This window comes from Hetaerina americana, unplaced genomic scaffold (genome assembly GCF_022747635.1).
Source record: "Hetaerina americana unplaced genomic scaffold, ioHetAmer1.1.p SCAF_10, whole genome shotgun sequence".
In the NCBI taxonomy this organism is placed as follows: Eukaryota; Metazoa; Arthropoda; class Insecta; order Odonata; family Calopterygidae; genus Hetaerina; species Hetaerina americana.
The window spans coordinates 47,221,932-47,243,914 of NW_027286070.1; the positions used below are offsets into that span (position 1 = coordinate 47,221,932).

Genomic DNA, 21,983 nt, shown 5'->3' on the forward strand with positions numbered 1-21,983 from the left:
CAAAGAAACTGCGGGAGATGCCGCAACAGTAACTTTTAACGGAGTCATCCGCTAATGTGCATTTCAATGCAACAATTTCAGAGCGTAAAAATCATTCGCCTTGACTGGGACTCAAAATTTCAGAGTTTAAGAGGACGCCTCGGTAGCTTAAGTGGCTAAAGCACTCGACCGGATATTGAGGGATCTGGGTTCGAGTCCCAGTCAAGGCGAATGATTTTTACGCTCTGAAATTGTTGCATTGAAATACTTTGGCTATCTTAAAATGTTTAAATGTACGAAATCATAAGTTATCAATTGTATTTACTGTTTTAATTTAAATATTTTCACACTGTCTGTGCTTTGCCATTAACATTTCCCTTGCATATACATATTAGCCCTGAGAATTCCTTAATCCCCTTTAAACAAAACATAGCAAACAAATACATAGTTTTGCTTTGCAACAAACAAATCATTAACAATCTCCACTGTATTATCTTAATTGGTATCATATGATAAAGAATCCATATAAACAATCCTTTGTTATTTTTTCTCCATTGCCTATCATTTTTTTTCTTGGGCTGCATTATTAATTTAGCTTCCTGTAGAAAATACATTCTGCTTTTTACTTTAAGATAGTTCTATGGTTCCTGTAAATCTATAATTCCACCTTTTTATAGTCTAAAAAATGAAAAATATACTTTCCATTAGCTAAAAAACTATAACTAATCATAATTAATGAAAAAGGAAGAGTGTATTTGTTTCCTAATCCCAATGAATTATTTAAAAATTATTTTGATTCGTAACAAATGTGCCATTTATATCACAGCCATATTTTCTGCATATTTTGGTTAGTCATGTTTTTCAATTATTCATGCTTCGTAATGCATCCATTAGCATGGATAGTCGAGTGTTTACTGCACTTCCCTAGTTTTATCAACCTATTTAGAGTTATTGCTGAATGATTTTAATGGAATACCAATAGTTTTGAAAGAATGAACATTTTTGCTATCATAAAATAATCGATAAATATAAAAATAATGGAACTCCCTAAAAGTGATTGAAATCCAGAGCATCAACTTTTCAGCTCCAAATAATACAATAACATTACCATGAATACACATAAAACTATTGGACAAATAACATATAATGACTACACCACCCTGAAGTGAAAGTTAATTTTGCAACTATACTAATAGTAGCAGGTCCTGAGTTTAAGCAGAGGAACCAAAAGACATAAATGATCCATGAATGTTGTAGATTAGAGTATTTATCATAAGAATTTATTCATTTTTGAACGGAGGCTGGGCTAAGGCAAGTTCCAAAATGATTTTCGAATATGTTAGGTCGGCAATCGCAATTTTTCTTGGCAATGAATATGAAATTGCAAAACATTTTGCAATGGAAGTATACCACTACTTCTCAACAATACTGGGCAAGCTAAAAATTTTTATTTACCAATGATAATCAGACTTCTATTGCTATGCAATGGAATTTTAGCAAAAATACATTATGCCAACTAGAGATTATCATCCTATGATATTTGGTTTGATAAATAGAGCATACATTTTGGCAGTCACACATTTTTAATTATAACTAATTTTTTATTCAGCCCAACTCAATTATCAAAACTATATCAGATAACACTAAGAACTAGTTTCCAACACTTTTTTGATTTAGCTTAAATGTGCAGTACATTTTATAAGTAGATACAAAATGAAATGACTTACTGAAGGTTGTGCTGCAAAGGCGCTACCAAAAGGATCTGAGGATCCAAATGGATCACTGGAAGACGGCTGCATGCTCCCTCCTTTAAAAGGATCTGTTTTGAAAATTGATATTAATTATAATATTATGACCAAGATCTTTCATTCATCACAAGAATTTTCTATCACAGCTCACCATTTTTAAAGGAATCAGCATGGTCGTTGTGAGAAACTGGTCCATTACTAACACCAAATGTATCAGTATCCTGGAAAAAAATTGAAAACGTTTTCATTTTCATATAGTGATGATTATGATTTCTGCCCCAACATTTTACCCTAAAATAAAAATTTGTGCAATATTTAAACATAAATGGGGCATTTTTTCAAATTAGAAAAATGAAACCCTTTTACAGTACATAATGGAACAGTGAATAAATATTCATAGGGTTTTATGTCACAAATCCTCTTTCAGGCATTCATTAATAAACATAGGCCATACACAAATGTATCAATACAAGTAATCATTAATATGGTTACAAAAGTTTTCTTAATTAGGACTTCAGAATTAGAAACATGAGCACACTCCAATGTGTGCCTACCCTATTCAAAATCCCATTCATATCAAAATTGAATGAATGTGAAGGCAACTACAGTTCACTTCTGCGACATTTTACTGAAGCACCGTGCTTACACAGCCCAGATTTGATATTCAAATACTTCATTTAATATTACAACCAAATCTACAAATCTTGACCCCATCCCTAGTTTTTTCATCTTGATCTACCGAGGCCATTAAAGTGAGTGAACTTCATTATAATTAACTTTGTATTGACACTAGTAAATCAGTGACGGACTTCAGTGAGACATACCATCAGATCATCAACTATAAATGAAATCAAGTCGAAAAAGAAAAAAAATCAAATTTTTTACAATGACGTTGACACAAGAAGAGAGATAAAAGCAGAAAGAATAGGAAAAAAAAGTCACACAATGATCCCAAATATGTCCATATGTAATGTTTTCTTTGGATATCTAGGTGAACGATAGAATGTTTATAACTTAATGTCAATGGAATAACTCAACTATTTCATTCAAAAATAAACCTTACCTGTTCATGTGATAATACAATATAATGGTTACATATAATCAATAAAAGCAGGTATTTTATCATGCGTCAATCGCTCCTCATAAAATTAACTATAAACATTGCATGTACTGATTTTCTGCAACTTATCAGACGAGTTGCAGCTTGCGGCATTGTTAAAATCCTTGGAGAAGTAGTCTGCATATTTATTTTGTCAGGATTGAAAATATGAGCAATACAATTAATCAATGGATTATTGGTAAATATCTGTTCAGTTATAATAACAAATTTCAACAGAACCTGGGAATATGAAAGTACAAATAGTAGATATTAAATTAACATTTACAGAAACTCCTTTTAAAAATATTGCAACATAATGCAAGCTAATCAAAGAATTTTTTCCCGAGGCATGGCATTAAGAGAAAGGATAATTTTTTTATTTCCCATTGATACAAAATAAAAGGCTTATATCAAGGTAAATGCATTATAATTAATGAACCTTTTTGGATAAAAATTGTAGATGTTTATATTCTTTATTATACTACAATACTGCAAGTTATTTTATTTGTAAAACCATGAAATAACACTTCCAAAACATGTATACTCATATACACATTTATAAGCAAAATATACATAATTTACACATATTTTATTCACTGCTCTCCTAAAAAAATGTATATTAAAGTTGAATGCATACTATTTTCTCCTCAAGGTCAGAAGTTTGCAATGCTCACATTATGCATATTCTTGTGAATTTAGAACCAAGTTACTCAGTATTATTTTCTATGCCTAAGTTTGAGATTGGTTAAACATATACACATCAATTTAAAAATGTTAACCGATTAAAGGCATCTTCATATAAAAGTGGAAACAAGTTGCACCCATTAGCCCTATGTTTGGGAAAAATTCGTAATCCATTATAATTTGGTCTCAACGGCACCAGATTTAAGATGCTCAGCTCTATACACCAAATAATAGGGAGTTAGAAACATGAAGTTCATATTATGTTTAATTACAATTAATTCTACTTACATTTATTGCTGAACCATTATTAGCTGCAGAATCATTTTCTGGTTCAGAAGCACTTGCACCTATTAGTTTGGCCACTTCTGGATCTCTGAAATCATCTGGTTCAATGTCTTCCACAGACTGTGGCACTAAAGAAACATCACCACTAGAAATAGCAGAGTCTAGAGTAGCTATTGCATCACCCATTCTTCTCTTCTGTTCTTCGAGTACTGAGATTTTTGCTTTGGCCTATAAAATTAATAAAGTGAAAACATTTATGTGAGGTTAATATTATATGGTAATACTTTATGATAATGTACTTAAATACAATAGATTATCAACTATAAGAATGAATTTTTACACAAGTATTCCTATCATGTTCACTTGTAGATTGGTTTCAAGAAAATAATCTTAATTCAAATTCACTCGACTCACTTAATAAAAAAATTGCAACTAACCAGAATCCTCTAATGACATTTCAAAAATGGCAACCCTTTATTTTTTTAAATAGTAGTTAAGAAAGATTACTCAAAAAGACTCCACCTACAAACTTGGATAAACTTCCTGAAGTATAGCCTGGTATGGTAATATAATTATACACCCTGATATAAACCTATAACAACACAAACCCACACCAAAGGCCACAATCGTGACCTTGAGAAATTGACTGACTAAGAAAGTTTGATAACATTTCAAAATGAATAACTCCTACATAATATCCAGAATACAAGTTAGAAAAAAGTGAATTGAAAAAGAATGCAATGACAAAAGACGTTATAAGACTGTGTATCCAACATAGTGGATTAACTCTCATCAAGTAATAAAGTTATTCCAAAATATTGTAAAACTTCTACCTGACTGATTTGAAGCTGAGCATCCTGCAGATGCCGCGTAAGATCTTCCACCCGAGCTTTGGAGCCTTGCAGCTGACCCTCAAGGTTAGCCTCTTCCTGACGTAGCCCCTCTAACTCTTTCCGACGTGCTCCAACTTCCTCTTCTTGTGCTTTGACCGTTGCCTCTTGCTCTTCTGCTTCCTTGAGTAATTTGTCCACCTGAATAGTCACAATAGAGAAAATGGGAAGAAAAAAAAGATTAAATTCCACACAAGGGATTCAATTCAATTATTTTCCTCATTGAGGTTTTCCTCCACCAGACCTTATTATAATGCACAGCTTGTGTTATTTAGGATATTGGTATTTTTAAATGATATTCATGAGTTGATGAGCTAATAAAAAAAACTCAAGTGACAGTGTGAGTGACAAAAAGAATCTTCATCATTATATCCCAGAAAAACTGACACCAGACACACACAAAAACAATTCTGGATCAAGTAATTAAGATACATCCTATAATTTTGAAGAGGAAATACAATCAATAGAGGGACAAATCAAAAATTGATTAATAGACTATTCTCCTAACTCCACATTTTATAGGAAACTACAGACGCTATATTTTTAATAAACCAGGTTAGAAGGGGGTTTGGCATCAGGGCTATTTCAATTGTGAACAAGATGATCAATAAATTCAACAGAATCCTCCACCTCTGGAGATGTAGAACAGTTTGAAATTTAATAGATTTTCGATAAAAATTCTGCAAACATTTTTTCAATTCAATAAAAAGAAATATAACTAGTATGAAACAGGAGAAGAAATATACCATGTATGAAATAGGTTCAAACACCAAAAATAGATTTAAAATTTAGGGCTTACAAATCCCAACTCGTAATAATATGGCAAATAAAAAGACAAACAAAAAAGAATCAAGTAATGAAGGATGCAATTGTTGCCTTTGTAATATATTTTATGGTTTTGGTGCAATCAACTCTTTTGTGGATTTTTTGCTTCACACCAAAAAATGATGGGTACCGAGAAACATGCATCAACTCATGCATTCTTCTCTCCAAACAAACTACAAAAAGAATCCTATTCAAGGAAATAATGTTTACTTCCAACAGGAAATTCATTCCAGGTCACAATCAGTTCGGTTTCACATCTATAACAGATCACACTGTTTAGACAATGAATGCAAAAATTCAAAACATGCATTTACACACATGCAGGAACTAATTATTACACACATATGCACTCTAAAATAAACAGGATCAATACAGGCTAATAACCAAAGTAAAATGTAATTTAAAAAATTATTATTAGCATAGAATTACTGAATAATGGAAATTATCTCAAGCAGTTACATAATTACATAACTGAATCGTCCACTCTGAACTCCAAGAAAATGTAAAACACTGACGGCAATCAAAATCAATCAAATAATTGGTTCCATCTTCTTTAGCTTTTACCTTTTACTGGGCTATAGATAGAAGTTTAAATTGATCAAATAATGTCCTTAGAATATAGAGTTGTTTGTAATTTATATTCAGGTGGAATTTTTACTTACATAAACTTCAATGAGAAGTAACCTGACTACTTAACCAGAAAAAAAATTCTATAGAAATCTTACCATACCACACACATTTAATGAAAAAATTTTCAATTTTATCAATGAACATGAGGCCTAAAAACCTCTCACAAACATAAGAATACCTCTTCTTGGCAACTAGATGGCCCCAGGAACAAAATGAACCATTACCTACACTAAAAAACACCACAAATATTTAGGCACCACAATATATTTTTTTTAATGAAACTGTTAGGACATAAATATATTTAGAGGACAGAATATTAATATCCTTAATTTCACATAAGCATGAATCATTGCCTCAAATTCAATACATCTATGGAGGGTAAATTATGGCAAGGGCTGCAAAGAGGGAATACAGAGACAAATGATAAATTGTAAGCTTATATAAGCTTACATTGATACGGCATCTGCTTCTTAGGAAAAGAAGATTTGCTACAATGCAGAAAACGCCTTATGTTCAAATATACAAAATGTGAACCTATTTTCATCGAGAACATTTGTCAGCAATAATAAGAAAGGATAACAGAACTCAAAATTGTCAATAATCGACCTCTGGCACTAAAATGGCTGATAAAATTAGCACTAAAAATTTACATCATAAATTATCTGGGAAAATTTACAGAGATCAAATGAAATCATGCTGTTACGAGTCAAATATAAAATTAGACTTTTAAAAAAGTTTGTTGGGCCCAGATAGGTCTAATTTTTTTTCTTTTAATAAAAAAATCAGTTTTAACAGTAATTAACTTCTCATGAGACAAGTTTGGATATCTTCAACTATGAGCTCGCATAGCATAGAAAGCATACAATCCCATCTTTTTCTATATAACAATTTTAATCAGAGTACTGAATTTTGGAAGACCTTCTTGAAGGAAAAAGGATGACTTCAATCAACAATTTATCGTAAATCTAACACTTCAAGGTTAATTGCTCTCATTTGTACCATATCTGGTAGTTATTCACATTAACTATTGCCAAAAAGAGGCTGTGGTTTGGAGTCAGTGAAGCTTCTTTTTACAAGAATGATTACTAGAAATAAAATGCCTTCAAAATATACAGATGAGCTTTGGCAATTCACAGTCACTGAAATGATTTTCAATGCCTTGGAGAAAGATTGTACAAAAAATTTTTGCCAATTACAGCATCAGACTGTGACTTTCAATTTCATTTTAATTTATCTATTCTGAGAAGTGCACTAAGTCCCTATCATCAGGCTGAGCACTGTTTTTTTTTTCAAATTCCACAATATTTTGAATAAATGAATTATTCAAAGAATAATTGCAATTTAATCAAGGAGAACTCTCCATTATATTAGCTACCCATTTATGTGGCTAAACCATTAATTTTTCCACATGATATGTATTAGAAAATTGTAGACAAACAGTACACCAATTCAACACAAAACCTTAATATATGCACACACATATACACTCCCATACAAACCACTAACTAAGCAACGAAAGGCCACTCCATCATCCCAAATTACATCCAACAAAATGGTGATCAAGAGTTTTATCATAATACCCAAAGATTAAATTAGCAAATGCAGATTATAAGGCAACACTCATAAACTAAACCATGCTAGCAATACTTAAAATAGCATATAGAGCAATATTAAAAGATTAAATCATGGAAAATATTTAAATGTCTCACTTTTTCTGCACCTCCATATTCATCTTGTTTTGAAGCCACCAGTTGACAGTGATTTTACAGTTCTTTTTAAATGAATGTATATATATATATATATATATATATATATATATATATATATATATATGTATATTAAAAAGAAGTAACGCTTTGAACAATCTGGATTAAAATTTACCTGCAACACTTCAAATTGGGTATATTTTTAATTCCGGACAATTATTACAAATTTTCATTTCATATTTGTATTTCACCTATCCACCCCAATTTGCATGATTTAAGACTGACATATTTTAATAAAATCATTCGAAATTTTGTTCACAAGCCTTAAGGCATGGAAAAATATTTTCACATTGACTCCATTTTTCATATAACCATCTTACGGCAAACCACATGACAAATAATAAAACATTTAAGAAGGGTTGAAAAATAATTAGAAATATGTGGGTATAAAGCAGATTTCCAAATGTTTCAATAGAGAAACGAAAACACATCAGCAAGAAAAGATTCCACTAATGTAAATTCTCAAAGTCCAATAAGATTCCCTTATTTCATGCACCAAACTGGTTCATATTCAATGTAAAATCCAATGTTTCAACAACCAAATAGTAATGCCACCGAGTCATTCTGCAAGACCATGCTCTAGTTAAATATCCCAACTGCACCCATTTTTTTGCAGCATGCTGTAGGATTTCATTCTGAATGCAATCCAGTAAACCTCATAAAAATTTTTGGCATGACGCCAAACCTTATGATCTTCAAATTATATAGTTTTCCAAGTTCACTGACATCTCTCGGTAATTACATACTTTTCGCAAAAATCTTTACCTGAATGTGTTCCTCTTCCAGCAGTAGCCTTATCTCTGTTAGTTCTCTCTCTAGCGAGGATTTCTACATATTCATGAAAGCAAAAAAATACAAAAAATTCATAGCAAAAAAACATGCAGGCAAGGTCAACATCCCAAATCAAAGAAAATTAAACAACAGAAAAATAAGCATGTCAAAATTCTAAAAAATTAGTAATAGAGAACAGCCACCAGTTAGAACTGCTGAAATTCCTCTATCACTGTTAGCATTATATTTCCATCACAAATGAAACTTGCTCACATGACATTTAATACCATTTTAGTGCAACCATTGAGACAAATGTTTTTTACCCATGAGCCTTATATCGATTTATAAGACAGAATAGCATACTTATGAACATCTATATCTGGACAAACGTGTTTTGTAATTTTTACAATTACTTCCTTCTTTCATGAGAATTAGCTAACAATTAGGCACATGGCACTTTGAAATTACATAATACATAGAAACTTTGGAACAAAATATTTGCTAACATACAGTATTCCTTAACGACTTAACTATGACTTGACTTCCTCCTCTATTACCATGACCTTGTCATGTCACTTGTAAGTAGCAAATTCATGGCAGCTGATATTTGATAATGGGTGATTGACTGCCAGCACACATTGAACTTTGCAAGGTAGGCAGCAAATGACAAAGATTATTATCAGATTCCTTAAACCTCAAATATCCCTACCACATCATTTTCACTCATCCTGATTAATTATGCAAAAGGGCATACAAGACTACGAGAAATTGTGTCAACTCTTTTTAATCATGTTTAATTTGAAATAAATATCACATATTTGTCAATGCCTAGGCAAAAGCTTTCAAAATCTGCCACATAAATATTGGACTAGTTAGCTCAGCAGATTATAATAATGCTAACCAACTTCTGCCATAGTAAAAGGGAAAAAATACACGTAATAAATGGAATAGATCTAGAAATAAGTTTTTTAAATGAAGAAATAACAATTTTTAAAGTGGACAAAGTTGGCACATGCAACAGAAAATCTTATGCTATTTGATCTCTTCTCTGAACAACCCCCTCCAAGCTCGGAAGGTATATAAACAAAGTTGTCTTCAGTAGGAACTACCTGATGATGACATCCAATATCAACACCCAAGTCGCATTTTAAATAAAGTTTGTGCAGAATCAAAAAGTTACTTCTTTCATTTCAATATGTTGTGCAAATTCCTTAAAGTTACACCTGAGACAACAAAATTAAATTCCATTAGATCTCATTAAATGTATTATTATGTATAAACTTTATGTATTAATTTTGAATATATATCCTTCAATGTACAACATTAGATACTACAAGCAAGCACAATTTTTTCATTAGCACTAGTGTTCCACAAATTATTTTTATATTCCTTACAGTAATCAGTTTATCTTGCCGACTCCGTATTGATGAATGCTCATTATATTTTTCTTATATTTTTCCAATGGCAAAAAGTATTTTAAAAATGCAGGAAATTTCATAGCATAAAAATCATTTGCCAGGGTCAAGCAAAACAGTTGATGAATTCATTAACGGAACTGTTTAGCATCTCCCACTGCCCTTTGCATTTTTCAACAGATTTTCTACTTAAAACTAAATAAAAATGGTGGCAACCTTGCTCAAAATCTACTAATGGAACAAGGTAAGATAATTCAGCATTTTATCCATAATCCAGTCCAATTCTTACGACTTTTCAAAGGAACTGAATGGAGAGAAACAATCCCAAATTCTAGGAAAATATTCTCACAAGAAAATTTTCATTTTTCCATGATGTCAGGACGTAATTATATAGAGATTAGCATCTTATAATGCAATACGTTTTAACAAAGTATGATTACAGCGATGAAAAGAAAACTGCTAGACACAATGAATAAGGCTGTGAAAAGAATATTGCCATCTCCATAAAGATTATTTGACTATATCCTGGCAAACCACCATGAAATTTAAGCAAAAAGAATTACACGAATAAAGATTCTTTAGCAAGCCAAAACCATATAAGCTCATTACCAAATCCCAACAATTTGTGATAGGAATTGCCACTACCATGTTCATTTAAAAATTATCTTACTCGTTTTTCATGCTTTTGAGTAGCAAAACCATGTTCATCCTAATGTTTCATACATTAAAAAAAAATCATTCCTTACATATATGCCCACATTTATGACTGATCACATCCTTAAACAATGAGTAAGTGTGCATCGTCATAACCAAGAAAAACAAAGCCAGCAACATGCAACGTAAGTGCAGCTATAATGTGAAGAGAAATAAATGAAATCATCAATTCAAAATGGGAAAAAATATAGACACAAAATTTATTTCCAACTTCATCATGTTTAATCAAAGAGATCGTGACCTGTAACTTGATTTATAGGGTAGTATTCTGAATTAAGATTCTCAATCGGCAACCATAATTTTAAGGAGCACATCAGACAAATCACAAGACAACTTAAGCATCCATGTCCCATGTGGAATCAGACCACACATGCCTAAAGCTCTATGAACTAGACTGCCTTATTTGGCATGATAACATTTGGGTCCACCATTATTTTAACTGGTAAATAATCAGATGCAATCTTGGTGGTCTGATGATTATAGTGCCTTTAGTGTGATAGATACATTTTTATACTGTATCTTGCACAGTTGGCTTTTTTAAATATCTTCTTGGTGTTGAGGGAATTTCTCCTAGTTTCCAAGGAGTCCCAAAGTCTGTTCTTGTAAGTTTCACATTTTACATGACATTTAATCCCCAGGCAATAAGAATGTTGTCCATAAGAAAGGAAACAGGTGCTTTGATGGGCCGACGCTAGGTCTTAATTCTGTTACTCTCATGCTTACTGTATTTAATAAAGACTTGAAACTAGCCTAAAGAAATGTTTTAAGGAAGCAAAAAATGTATTTTCATGTCTATATTATTTATCTACAGTCATTTGCAGAGAGGTAAACTAAAATGGACAAAATGCTTTTGAAACCAGATTTGACTGAGGAGCACAAAGGCCATATGAGATTTTGCTCTGATATTGCAGGCACATAAAATAACCCAACTGGCCACATGTGATGAGTATTTTGACTAATAGGTCACCTGTGAAGCGAGTGGTTTGGGGTGGAGGATAATGTGCATCGTTATGCATTTCATCAATTACTTTTACTTTCTCATCATACACCAGCTTTTTCAGTTAAACCACTCACTGTAATCGCTCACCGGTGTTCAATTTAAAACTCCCATGTATTTTAGCTAACTCTTATCTAGATGTGAAGCTCCCTAATTATAGACCCTCTGATGGCTAATAAATAAATGTTACAATGGCAGAGGTTTCAAAGTTCGCATTGTAAATACCAACTATTTGTTCCTTTTGGGAGCTATTGCATTATTTATAGATGTTTTGAAGTAACTTTCATGCTCACAGCAGGCTGCATTATTGGGGAGTAATATGATGCAGACCAAAGCATCCCTAATGGTTACACTGCTGAAAATTTACATTCATAACTAGCAAGTACCAACTTTTATCAAAATATTTAACATTATATCTTCATTTATCATCAGCCTTCTCATAATATTAAAAACAAATTTACCTTTTCAATATTAATCAATTAGGATTATTTAATTATAGTTTGCATGCAAAGCTTTTCTTTTTGGGGTCAAATGATTTTAGGCGCCCTATTTCAAACTTGCTAATCATTATGAGCTATTATTCAACGATTTAAATACTAGCTGTGGAACTTTCATTATCTTTTCCTTTACTATTACAAAAAAAAGCTTAAGTATAGCATCCATTATTTATAAGTTCATCTCTTCCTTTGCAGAAATTGAATTGCTTAAAAATAAAAAAATTGTTTGGAAATAGATCACTCCCTCCACTTTTGTACTTAATATAAATACCTCCTTTAACCTTTCGACTTTAAGGTCATAAACAGGAGCTAGAATAGCAGTGCAACTATGTGGTCAAATTATGATGATGGAGGGTGAATTTGATCGCCTCTGATATAAAGGTCATAAAAATTCTGCATTACTTAGATAAACACATGAATTATTGTCTCACTTTGGTAATTGTTTATTGATACTATTCAATGGGAACACTGAAAAATCAGTCCTTTCATAAATTATTGTACCTATGTTCACCCATATTTGGAGAAACTTGTTTGCAAAACATATGGTCCCTCAGAGTTCATCACTGCTGCTACTTGAGACCCTTAATAAACTTGGCACTAAATGGCTGGTTTTTATTCAGAATATGAAGATGCCAGTAGTAGCCAGGTCTGGATTATTAAGCATTTTCTGAATTTGAGGTATTTTTAATACCGAGTTTCATTAAATTAAATATGCTACAAACAAAAGTCATCATTAGATAATAATTAATTCAATTTTGAAAAATGAGCTTAAAAATATAACATTAATGAAGTTTATCTTTCAAAAAATCAGGCAAGCATTCTGATAAAATATGAATAAAAACTGCATCTAGTTATTCAAATCTATCTACAAAGCTTATTTGTGGGTAAATTTGACACCAATTTACAGCCCAAAATTAATTTTACAAATGGAATTTTAGCTATGCTATAAAAATTTATGTTAAGTATGAAAGGGTGGGTTATATATTATAAGTTGAGTAGTTTTCATGGGATGGCAATAAAGTGTTTAAAATAGCCATTAATAAACTCCACAAGTTGCATATTTTAAATCAAACAGCCACTGCCAAGCTGAGAATGAGGCACCATTCAAATATGAAGCATTATCATATCATATCACAAACATTCTCACTGTGATGCATTATGTATTCATGCAACCAACCTGAGAACTGAGATCATTTAGCCTTTTCTGAGCCTCTCCTTTCTGGTTCTCAAGCTGCTTGAGGGTAGCAGCTAAAGTGTCCAGTTCACTCTAAATAAAAAAATGAAAAGCAAATATATTAATACAAATACTGTTAAAACTGTTATTTTGAACGATTAACTGGCTGAGCTTATTTTTAGTTGGCTTTAATATGATGAATCCATTTGCTGGAACTGAAGGAAATTTTTTCATTCAGGTCTGCGATTAGTACCTCAGGTAAGAACACTAGACTGGTACCTAAGAAAGACTGCTAGGTATTGCTTGGTGCCAAGGTACTCGCACTAGTAATGACTCATTAAAAATATAAACAAGAATGGCAATTTTTCACATTTAATGATAGGGTGAAAATGGGTAGGACAACATAATTATGTAGGGAGACCAAAGACTTTGGCTTAAGAGGACATTGATGGATGAAATGTTCATTAATACTATTTTGCTTTAATGGCACACGCCATTTAGAATGTAAAATTGACACTGACACCATGGGCTAGAAAGGTAGGTACCAGTACCTAGGCACCTTTATATAATTAAAAATCCTGTACATGATTGTCATACTGCAAATGATGTAACCTTGGCTTCCTATGGAAGTGATGGACATGTGAACTAAGCTGTTTAAAAGAGCATTTATTCATTTGAAATTGATATACGTGGGGCGCAGTAGTCCAGGGGTAGAGCATTGGACTACTGAATGGAGGGCCAGGGTTAGATTCCCGGGCAAGCCTCTCTGGACACCTGCAGCTCCACCAAAGCTGTGATTTTTCGGGTACCCGATCTATCTCGGAAACCATTACCGGCACGGCAAAATGAACTGGCCCCACTAACCTGATGTGTGAATTTCACATGTCAATCTTAGTACTGGGTGAACTCTACCATCACCTACCAAAGCAACCTTCAGGTTGGTTGCTATACTCATGGTTATTTGGTTAAATTGATACGCACACTACATAAATTTTTTGCTAATTGATACTGAGTGGTAATATATTTCATAAAAACATGTGAAATCACAGACTACGGTCATGAACACAGCTCTTCAGACAGTAATCGCCCATCATACCACAATGGCAGTTTTATTACATTTAAGTACACAGTGGAGATTAACTACACTTATTTTCAAGATATTATTTTTTTCAATTACTCTTTTATATGCATTTGAATAAAATATCAATTGGAGGCTACAATTTTTGTTATCAGCAGTTAAAATATCACCCGTCTCCTTTATAAAATAAAAACTTTGGCAATTGTCCTCTATGATCAACCACAGCAGACATAGAGGCACTTATTCCTGGTGTACCCATGGACCAAGGTGAAGACATGACAGATTGTTGTGTTTCATCCGATCAAGACATGAATTGGGATGTACTTGAAACATTCAAACACTTCTGCTTACTGGGCATCTACCGCTGTGCTTAATACTCAACCTGTTTTGCAAAAACTATGATCACATTGGCATGAAAATGATGATATTATAAATGTTTAACTTCTGCTTCTTAAAGCAACAGTAATAATAATGAATACATTGGCAACTAACACATATCATAAGAAGAAATCACTGTCAGCTAATCAGCCACTGACTTTTCGGAATGCAAACATGCTAAGGAACCTAATAAGAATGAGGACTTAACTACTTATTTATACACATATTATGCATATTAAATCAAAACACCACTTTAGTGAAACAATGATTCCCATATAAATTAATGAAAAATATGATAGTGAGTTCCAAGCAAAAAAAATTAATTATGTACAAGGTTAATTCAAAGAAAATTATGCATACATTCTTTAGGATAGTGGATCATCATCATCTTTTCTTCGATCGTGGATTGAACAAACCTGGTACGCAAACCAGATTTTCAAAAACAAAAAAGAATCAAAATAATCAGTTTGACATTTATGATATATTCCTAAATCTTTTTTTTTACTAGGATTGCGGGTCATCTTCATTTTTTCTTCCACTGCAGAATGAACCAACCTGGAATGCGAACTTGATTTGTAAAGACAAAAGAGAAATCTAAGTAAGCCATTAATTATTTCTGATACATTCCTCATTCTTATTCACTAGATAGCTTCCTGGAGACATTTGTTTTTCCAAATCTTTAAAATTGCCAAAATACAAATCAGCATTATTATTTTTAAACTAATTTCTAGTGTCCACAGCCATTGGCAATTCTTCACACACATGTTACGATGCAAAATTTTACCAAGATCCCCACATCGTATAAAACCTGCTCTTCAGCACTTCACACTCCGTAGAAGGCTAATGGAGTTTCTCAATGGTAAGCAAACAGGGGTTTACTTTTCAAATTGCCACTTACATTGGTGCAAAATAGCAGTGCTAGATGGCCTTTCATTAGCTTGCAGCAGGGCAATGTAGTCTCCTTTGTTGTTATGTGTACATGCATAAGTTCTCTTTGGAATCTCCTTCCAGAAGAAACCAGTCTCAATTAAAATTTTGCTGCTGCAGGTAACCCTCAGAATCTACGAGCTACTTGAAGTCGCCAAGCTTCCTTCTTTGCCTTTCATCCATGGCTCACAAAGCCATGGATGAAAGCTCTTCTTAAATTACACACGGCATCCCTTAAATACTTCTTTGGCTATTGATGATCCTGGCCTCTTCTTAATGAGGTCCGCAAAAATTTCTTCGCCTTCTCTCACATTATATTCTTGTTAACAGTATCGCCAGGCAAATTCTTTTCTTTTGTCCATATAAGAAGCAATTTTTCAAGATTAATAATGTAAATTATTCAAAAAAGGGTCGCATTAAAGATTATTTTTCATGCGGACTTACAAAGTTTTATTTTGACATTGTTCATCACAGAATAATTCCACGAAGTTATGCCTGAAAAAATTAATTTAAGCAATCTTTCAACATCATTGAGAATACATTATTATTGGGTAGATGTCCTTGTCACTCTATTTGAAGCGAGTCTCCTTTAATTAGTTTATGCACCTGATTGTATGCGCATACTAGATCATCCACATTCCCACCTTTTTCTCACTTTTCAAAGATGTTACTTTTCATTACTACTTTTATGTTTATTCTTTTATGACTCTCTACTTTCGGCTTTTTCTTCAGGGATATTTTTTAAACTGTGCACAAAATTTTATTTAACTTTGCAGGAAAAGATCACAAATTACTTTTATGCTTATTCTTTTATGACTTTCTTCTTTTGGCTTTTTCTTCAGGGATATTTTTTTGACTGTGCACAAAATTTTATTTAACTTTGCAGGAAAAGATCACAAATAATATATGATCACAAGCTTCGAAAAATATGTGATCCCTAGAGAAACTAAGATTGCTATTGAAACTAGTGCTAAACATAAACTGAGAGAGAGCAGGCGAACAATTATTCTGGGAATTCCTCTCTCCTCATCAGTTGTTATGCGAAAAGTCACTTGCTAAGCGAGTAATTCTTGGGCACAATATTTTTGCTCTTTTTGTTAATTACTCACTAAGCAAGGTGCTCTACTATCGAGGTCACGCTGTACTATTCAACCAATTTTTTTAACCACGAGACTTGCAGAAATTACACACAAATTATAATATGAGGTAAACTCGACAGAAATAAGGTTAGACCCACAAAAAGATTTCATTAGACCATATTCTAACCTGTTTTTTTCCATTACATGCACTTCATAAGATAAATACTTGACCCTTTACATTTATATATTATAAGGTTGATTCATTAAACCTAATAATGTTTGCAGGTGCTCACAGGATACTTCAGAAGCAACTTCCCTTAGAGCATTACATAATATATTGCCCCATAATAAGGAATATTAATAATAACATAGGAGGGGTGCATTATAGTGTTTAAAAGACATCACAAATTCAATTTTCCCACATTCCCTTTTCGAATACTTAAAAATACCAAATTATACTCCAAAACATTTACCTGTAAACTCTTTATTTCGCCAGATTTTATTTTTATGTCAGCTTCCTTTTGAGCTATGTCTGTTTCAAGTTGGTGCTTCTCTTTAACCAATTCTTCTATTTCTTTTCCAATCATTTCCAGTTCTGGATTTGAATATGGGACAGCACTCGGTTCCTAGAATGATAGAGCAGTTCACAGTCATTGCTATAAATATTCTAGAATTCATAATTATAAATTGAACACACACAAAGGAGAAACAGTTTTAGTCTAATATCATAAATGCTATAGAGTAAAAAACATTTTTCTGGGCTGTGCAGACATCAGTGATTTCAGAAAAAACTTCAAGAGTTTGAGGCTTAACTTTGTCCATTATGTTAGGCTCATTAAGTCTATTATCCATTATGGAAAGAAAAAAATCAGACATGTTAATTCCACTTAATTTAAAGACTCATGAGAACAACGCAACATTTTCTTCTATTTTATGTTGTGTGTAAAATCTTTTTTCCTCAGAAATGCTACGCCTTCATTCTCCTATCCAATCCCAAAATGCCTTCTTTCACCCCCAATACTGTGGCCTCATGATCAAAGGTGAGTATATATGTAAGGTAAAGCTCGAAAAAGTGCCTGATGATGATACTACATGTTGAAACCCGGGTCGTAAAATTGAAAAATTAAGTGGAATTAGCCAAGCAGTTTTTATCCAGAAGTGATTTCCCTACCTAAGTATATGGGTGCAGGAGGGGTTGGACTAATATAATTATGGGACAAAACTGACAATAGTTGAGGTAGAGGGGAAATTCAAAAAGGCTGAAAAAATGAATAATTGGTAAATAAAAAAACTTCAACTACTGATTATTTAAAAGGAAAGGATAGGGCTTGAACAACACCTACATGTCAGAAATATATTACACCATTATTCGGTTTCTCTTGCTTGATTTAAATTTACCAAGCAATAATCAGCTATCTTCATGCACTTTAAATGGGTAAAGTAAAATCACCAAATCTGATTCACTCGTAATAAAACTGAAAGTATATATATCATTTGCAATTAGCTAATATTGCTATTCATAAAAAAATACTCATAGACAAGCATGTGGCACTTATATCTATGACTCATCAGAATTGTGCATCACAAACGCTAAAGGTTCTAAGAATTGAAAAAAATTAGAAAAATTTAAAACCCTTAACTGAAACCCAAACAAGAAAATTGTTATTTTATAATAATCTAGGATAAAAAAATGAAGGTCGTTAAAATAATTCAGCTGCAAGCAGCATTGATATTATACCTAAATTTTAATTGAAAACAATTAGCTATCAAGCCCCATTTTTCATTGAAAAGATTTAGTACAGTGAGAACTATTCTTCACCTGAGAATTACAAAAATTAAAATTACAAAAATTAAAATTACAAAAATTAAAATTACAAAAATTAAAATTACAAAAATTAAAATTACAAAAATTAAAATTACAAAAATTAAAATTACAAAAATTAAAATTACAAAAATTAAAATTACAACAAAACTAACAACAAGGGCTGTCCAGAAAGTAACGTCCATTTTTTGTGTAGCGTGAGGAGTATTGGAGGGTGCCAAATTTTCACTCTATTGATGCATACAGTAGGTCAGTATGCTTTGATCTGCGGTGGTTGGAAGGTTGTGCCACTTGTCATTTGTTTACAATAGCAAGTCAAAATGAACAATACAATTGAAATTTTCACTGAATGTGAATATCATTCAATGTTAAGGTTTTTTCGGATAAAAAAATTCAAAGCCGCTGACATTCATTTGGAAATTAGTGCTCTGTGCGCAAACAAATGTGAGGAGTGACAAGAGTTGTGCATTGGTGTAGCCATTTGTTTAAGAGTGTCTACAAATGTCAATGATGATTACAGATGTGGCCGCCCATCTGTGGTGAACAATGACCTGCCCCTGAAACTTGATGAAAGTTTGTGAAAACTAGCGTTTTATGATATCCGAAATCTATAGAAAGTGTTCCAAAGATTTCTAAGACTCTGTTGAATGAAAACAAGACTGAAGAGTTTGGCTACTACAAGCTTTGTGCCCATCTCGATGAAGAACTTCAAGATGCTGTAAACGGTTAGCTATGATCACAGGTGGCAGAATTTTGTGCCGAAGGAATTGGAAAACTAGTTCAGAGATATGACAAATGTTTAAACCTGTTAAGCAAATACATATTAAAATAGTATAGATAATTATGTAGTCTTGAGATGACAGTAATAAATTTCCTACTTCTATTCCAGTGTACTCTTTAATAGAATAAAAGAGGTAACTTTTTGGACAGGCCTCATATTAAAAAAAATTGGTGAACTCAAAATAAACCTGAAATTATTTAACTCATCTTCATTTGCCTAATATTGCTACTCATAAGAAAATACTCATAATGTAGGATATTTCAGGGTAGGTAAAGCAAAGGTATTTTAAAGAACATTTAATTCACCCAAGAATTCATTAGAGGGAAATTGAAACAGACAGAAGCAAAATAAAAATATTTAATGGAGAATGTTTTGTCCCATCCTGAACCATTTTTCCAGCAGAAAGGTTGGTACCTTTTTTGACATTATCTGAAAAAATCAGGATGGACACATTTCTTTGGATTATCTATTTCCTGGATTTTGGCTACCAGAGTGTCTCAAAAGAAAACCTTAATTTTTGATAATTTGTTATGATGTAATTGAAATGACAGCAAATCACGTAGGACAGCAATTGACCAGTGTCTATTTCATAATTATCCTATGATCCCACAATTCTGGAAAATGTTATCCAGGAAATTTTGACTATTTAGAATCCATAAATATGATCAGAATGATAAGGTGGAAATGGAGGCTTGTGCTTCTATTTCTGAGAGCTGAAGATGTCTAATTTTAAAGTAATTCCCTATATTTTCCACAGGATTTTTCAGGTTTCACTACAATAATTTATCTAAACAAGAATTCAATTGTTAAGAAAATCAACAAGCAGCTTGGAAATAACTCTGAGGCAATAGAATATCATTTCAGGGCTTCTATGAGGCTAAGGAACTACCACTCTCCTCGGTAGGATAAGCAAAATGAACATATAGGAAACTGTACTAACTTAAAAATCATACAATAACGATACTATAAGAAAATTACTCTCATCATATATTTTTCCCTATAGAAGAAGTTTTGGGGAACTTATTATGCAGTTTAACATGGTAAACTAGAAATATTCCTCTCCAAAATGTGTGTTCCTGAAGGCAATTTTTCTAGGATTACCACCAATTTCAAGTTTGCATAAAGTTTTATAGATTAATGAGTACTTTTAATGGAAAATCTCTTAAAATACTCAGGAAATCAGTCAACTAAGTATAAGCAAACATATAAACTAATAATTTACGTAAGTAAGATGAAAGCATTTATTTCGAGCTGAATGCTACTTCACTGTATTAATTTATGATTCTTAGCGCTTTTATCTAGTATAATAACTAATCAATGATGATGAACTACGAGTCAACATACCCTGCTTGGCTTATATAGACCACCCCCATTACCGGAATAGGGTACTTCCGGTCTGGCGAGTATATTTCGTCAGTTCAGGGTAGTTCCATTGCCCATTTTTTACGTCAGTCATCAAACGTTATTTTTAAATTATTTCACCCCAATATTGAGAATTACAGTCGTATTTGCACAACACCTCATCTCCGTACATCGCATCCCACGCCGATTCAGATTCGCAAACATTTTCGCGTAAATTTTCCGCTGCGCACCCTTTCACACGTCGTCAATTAGCTTACCGCTAATTTTACGGACGTCAAAGAATCACAGTTCACTCGTTGGTCTAGTTTTGAACCTTCAAATCAGTTTGAAACCTTCTCGATTTTGGGTAAATCCACGGCCTCGGAGAGAGGCTAACAGTACTGCGCTAAAACATGACGACGAGACATGACTGCCTGAGCTCCCAACCATAGGCTCGCGCTACATTATTCGTCAACTCAATTGTACCACTTCTCACATGTGAAAAACTCTTAGAATATGCCAATGCGTAACACTAGTTCCCGATCTAATTTATTTCATTTATTTATACACCCTGCAAGCCACTGCTAGTGCGGCAGAATAATTTTACCCAAACATTACCCTACCTCGGTCTAACAATGTATTTATGATCCCCTATCGTTGGTGGGAAAAATTACATCTTAACATGATCTCTCCTACCGCAGCCCGTTGGGGGTAATAAAACATTTTCAACATCACTGCTAAAGGGACGACCTTCCAATTTACGCAAGAGCCTCAATCTGTAATTTGACCTTCGCACGGAGAGCGATTCCCAGCATAGCTGCTCCAATATTTTGGATATGCAACCAAGTTTATCATTACTACGTTTTACAAATCTAGCTCCTCTACGCTACACGCGATCCAATTCGGCAATTAATCCAACTTCATGAGGATCCAATATACTTGCAGCATATTCTACATTAGGCCTAACCAACGAGATAAAATTTTTATTTGACATTATCATCACATTTACCAAGTACTCTTCTGATAAATCCTAATTTTTTGTTAGTTTGTCCACATATTCCCCGTATGTGTTTCACCCAGGAGAGATCGTGAGTGATGGTAAC

General features: G+C 32.8%; 1 protein-coding gene across 3 annotated transcripts in view; it reads right to left on the reverse strand.

Moving 5' to 3' along the window:
* Eps-15 (Epidermal growth factor receptor pathway substrate clone 15) overlaps window positions 1–21,983 on the reverse strand; it is a 74,322-nt gene that overhangs the window by 12,135 nt on the left and 40,204 nt on the right. For all 3 annotated transcript variants that reach the window (XM_071598607.1, XM_071598606.1, XM_071598609.1), the window contains 6 exons: window positions 17,410–17,562; window positions 13,478–13,567; window positions 4,629–4,826; window positions 3,799–4,023; window positions 1,879–1,948; window positions 1,707–1,798 (listed from right to left, as the gene is read on the reverse strand). In XM_071598607.1, the coding sequence (XP_071454708.1) occupies window positions 1,707–1,798; window positions 1,879–1,948; window positions 3,799–4,023; window positions 4,629–4,826; window positions 13,478–13,567; window positions 17,410–17,562 (828 nt within the window). The remainder of the gene's footprint in view (window positions 1–1,706; window positions 1,799–1,878; window positions 1,949–3,798; window positions 4,024–4,628; window positions 4,827–13,477; window positions 13,568–17,409; window positions 17,563–21,983) is intronic.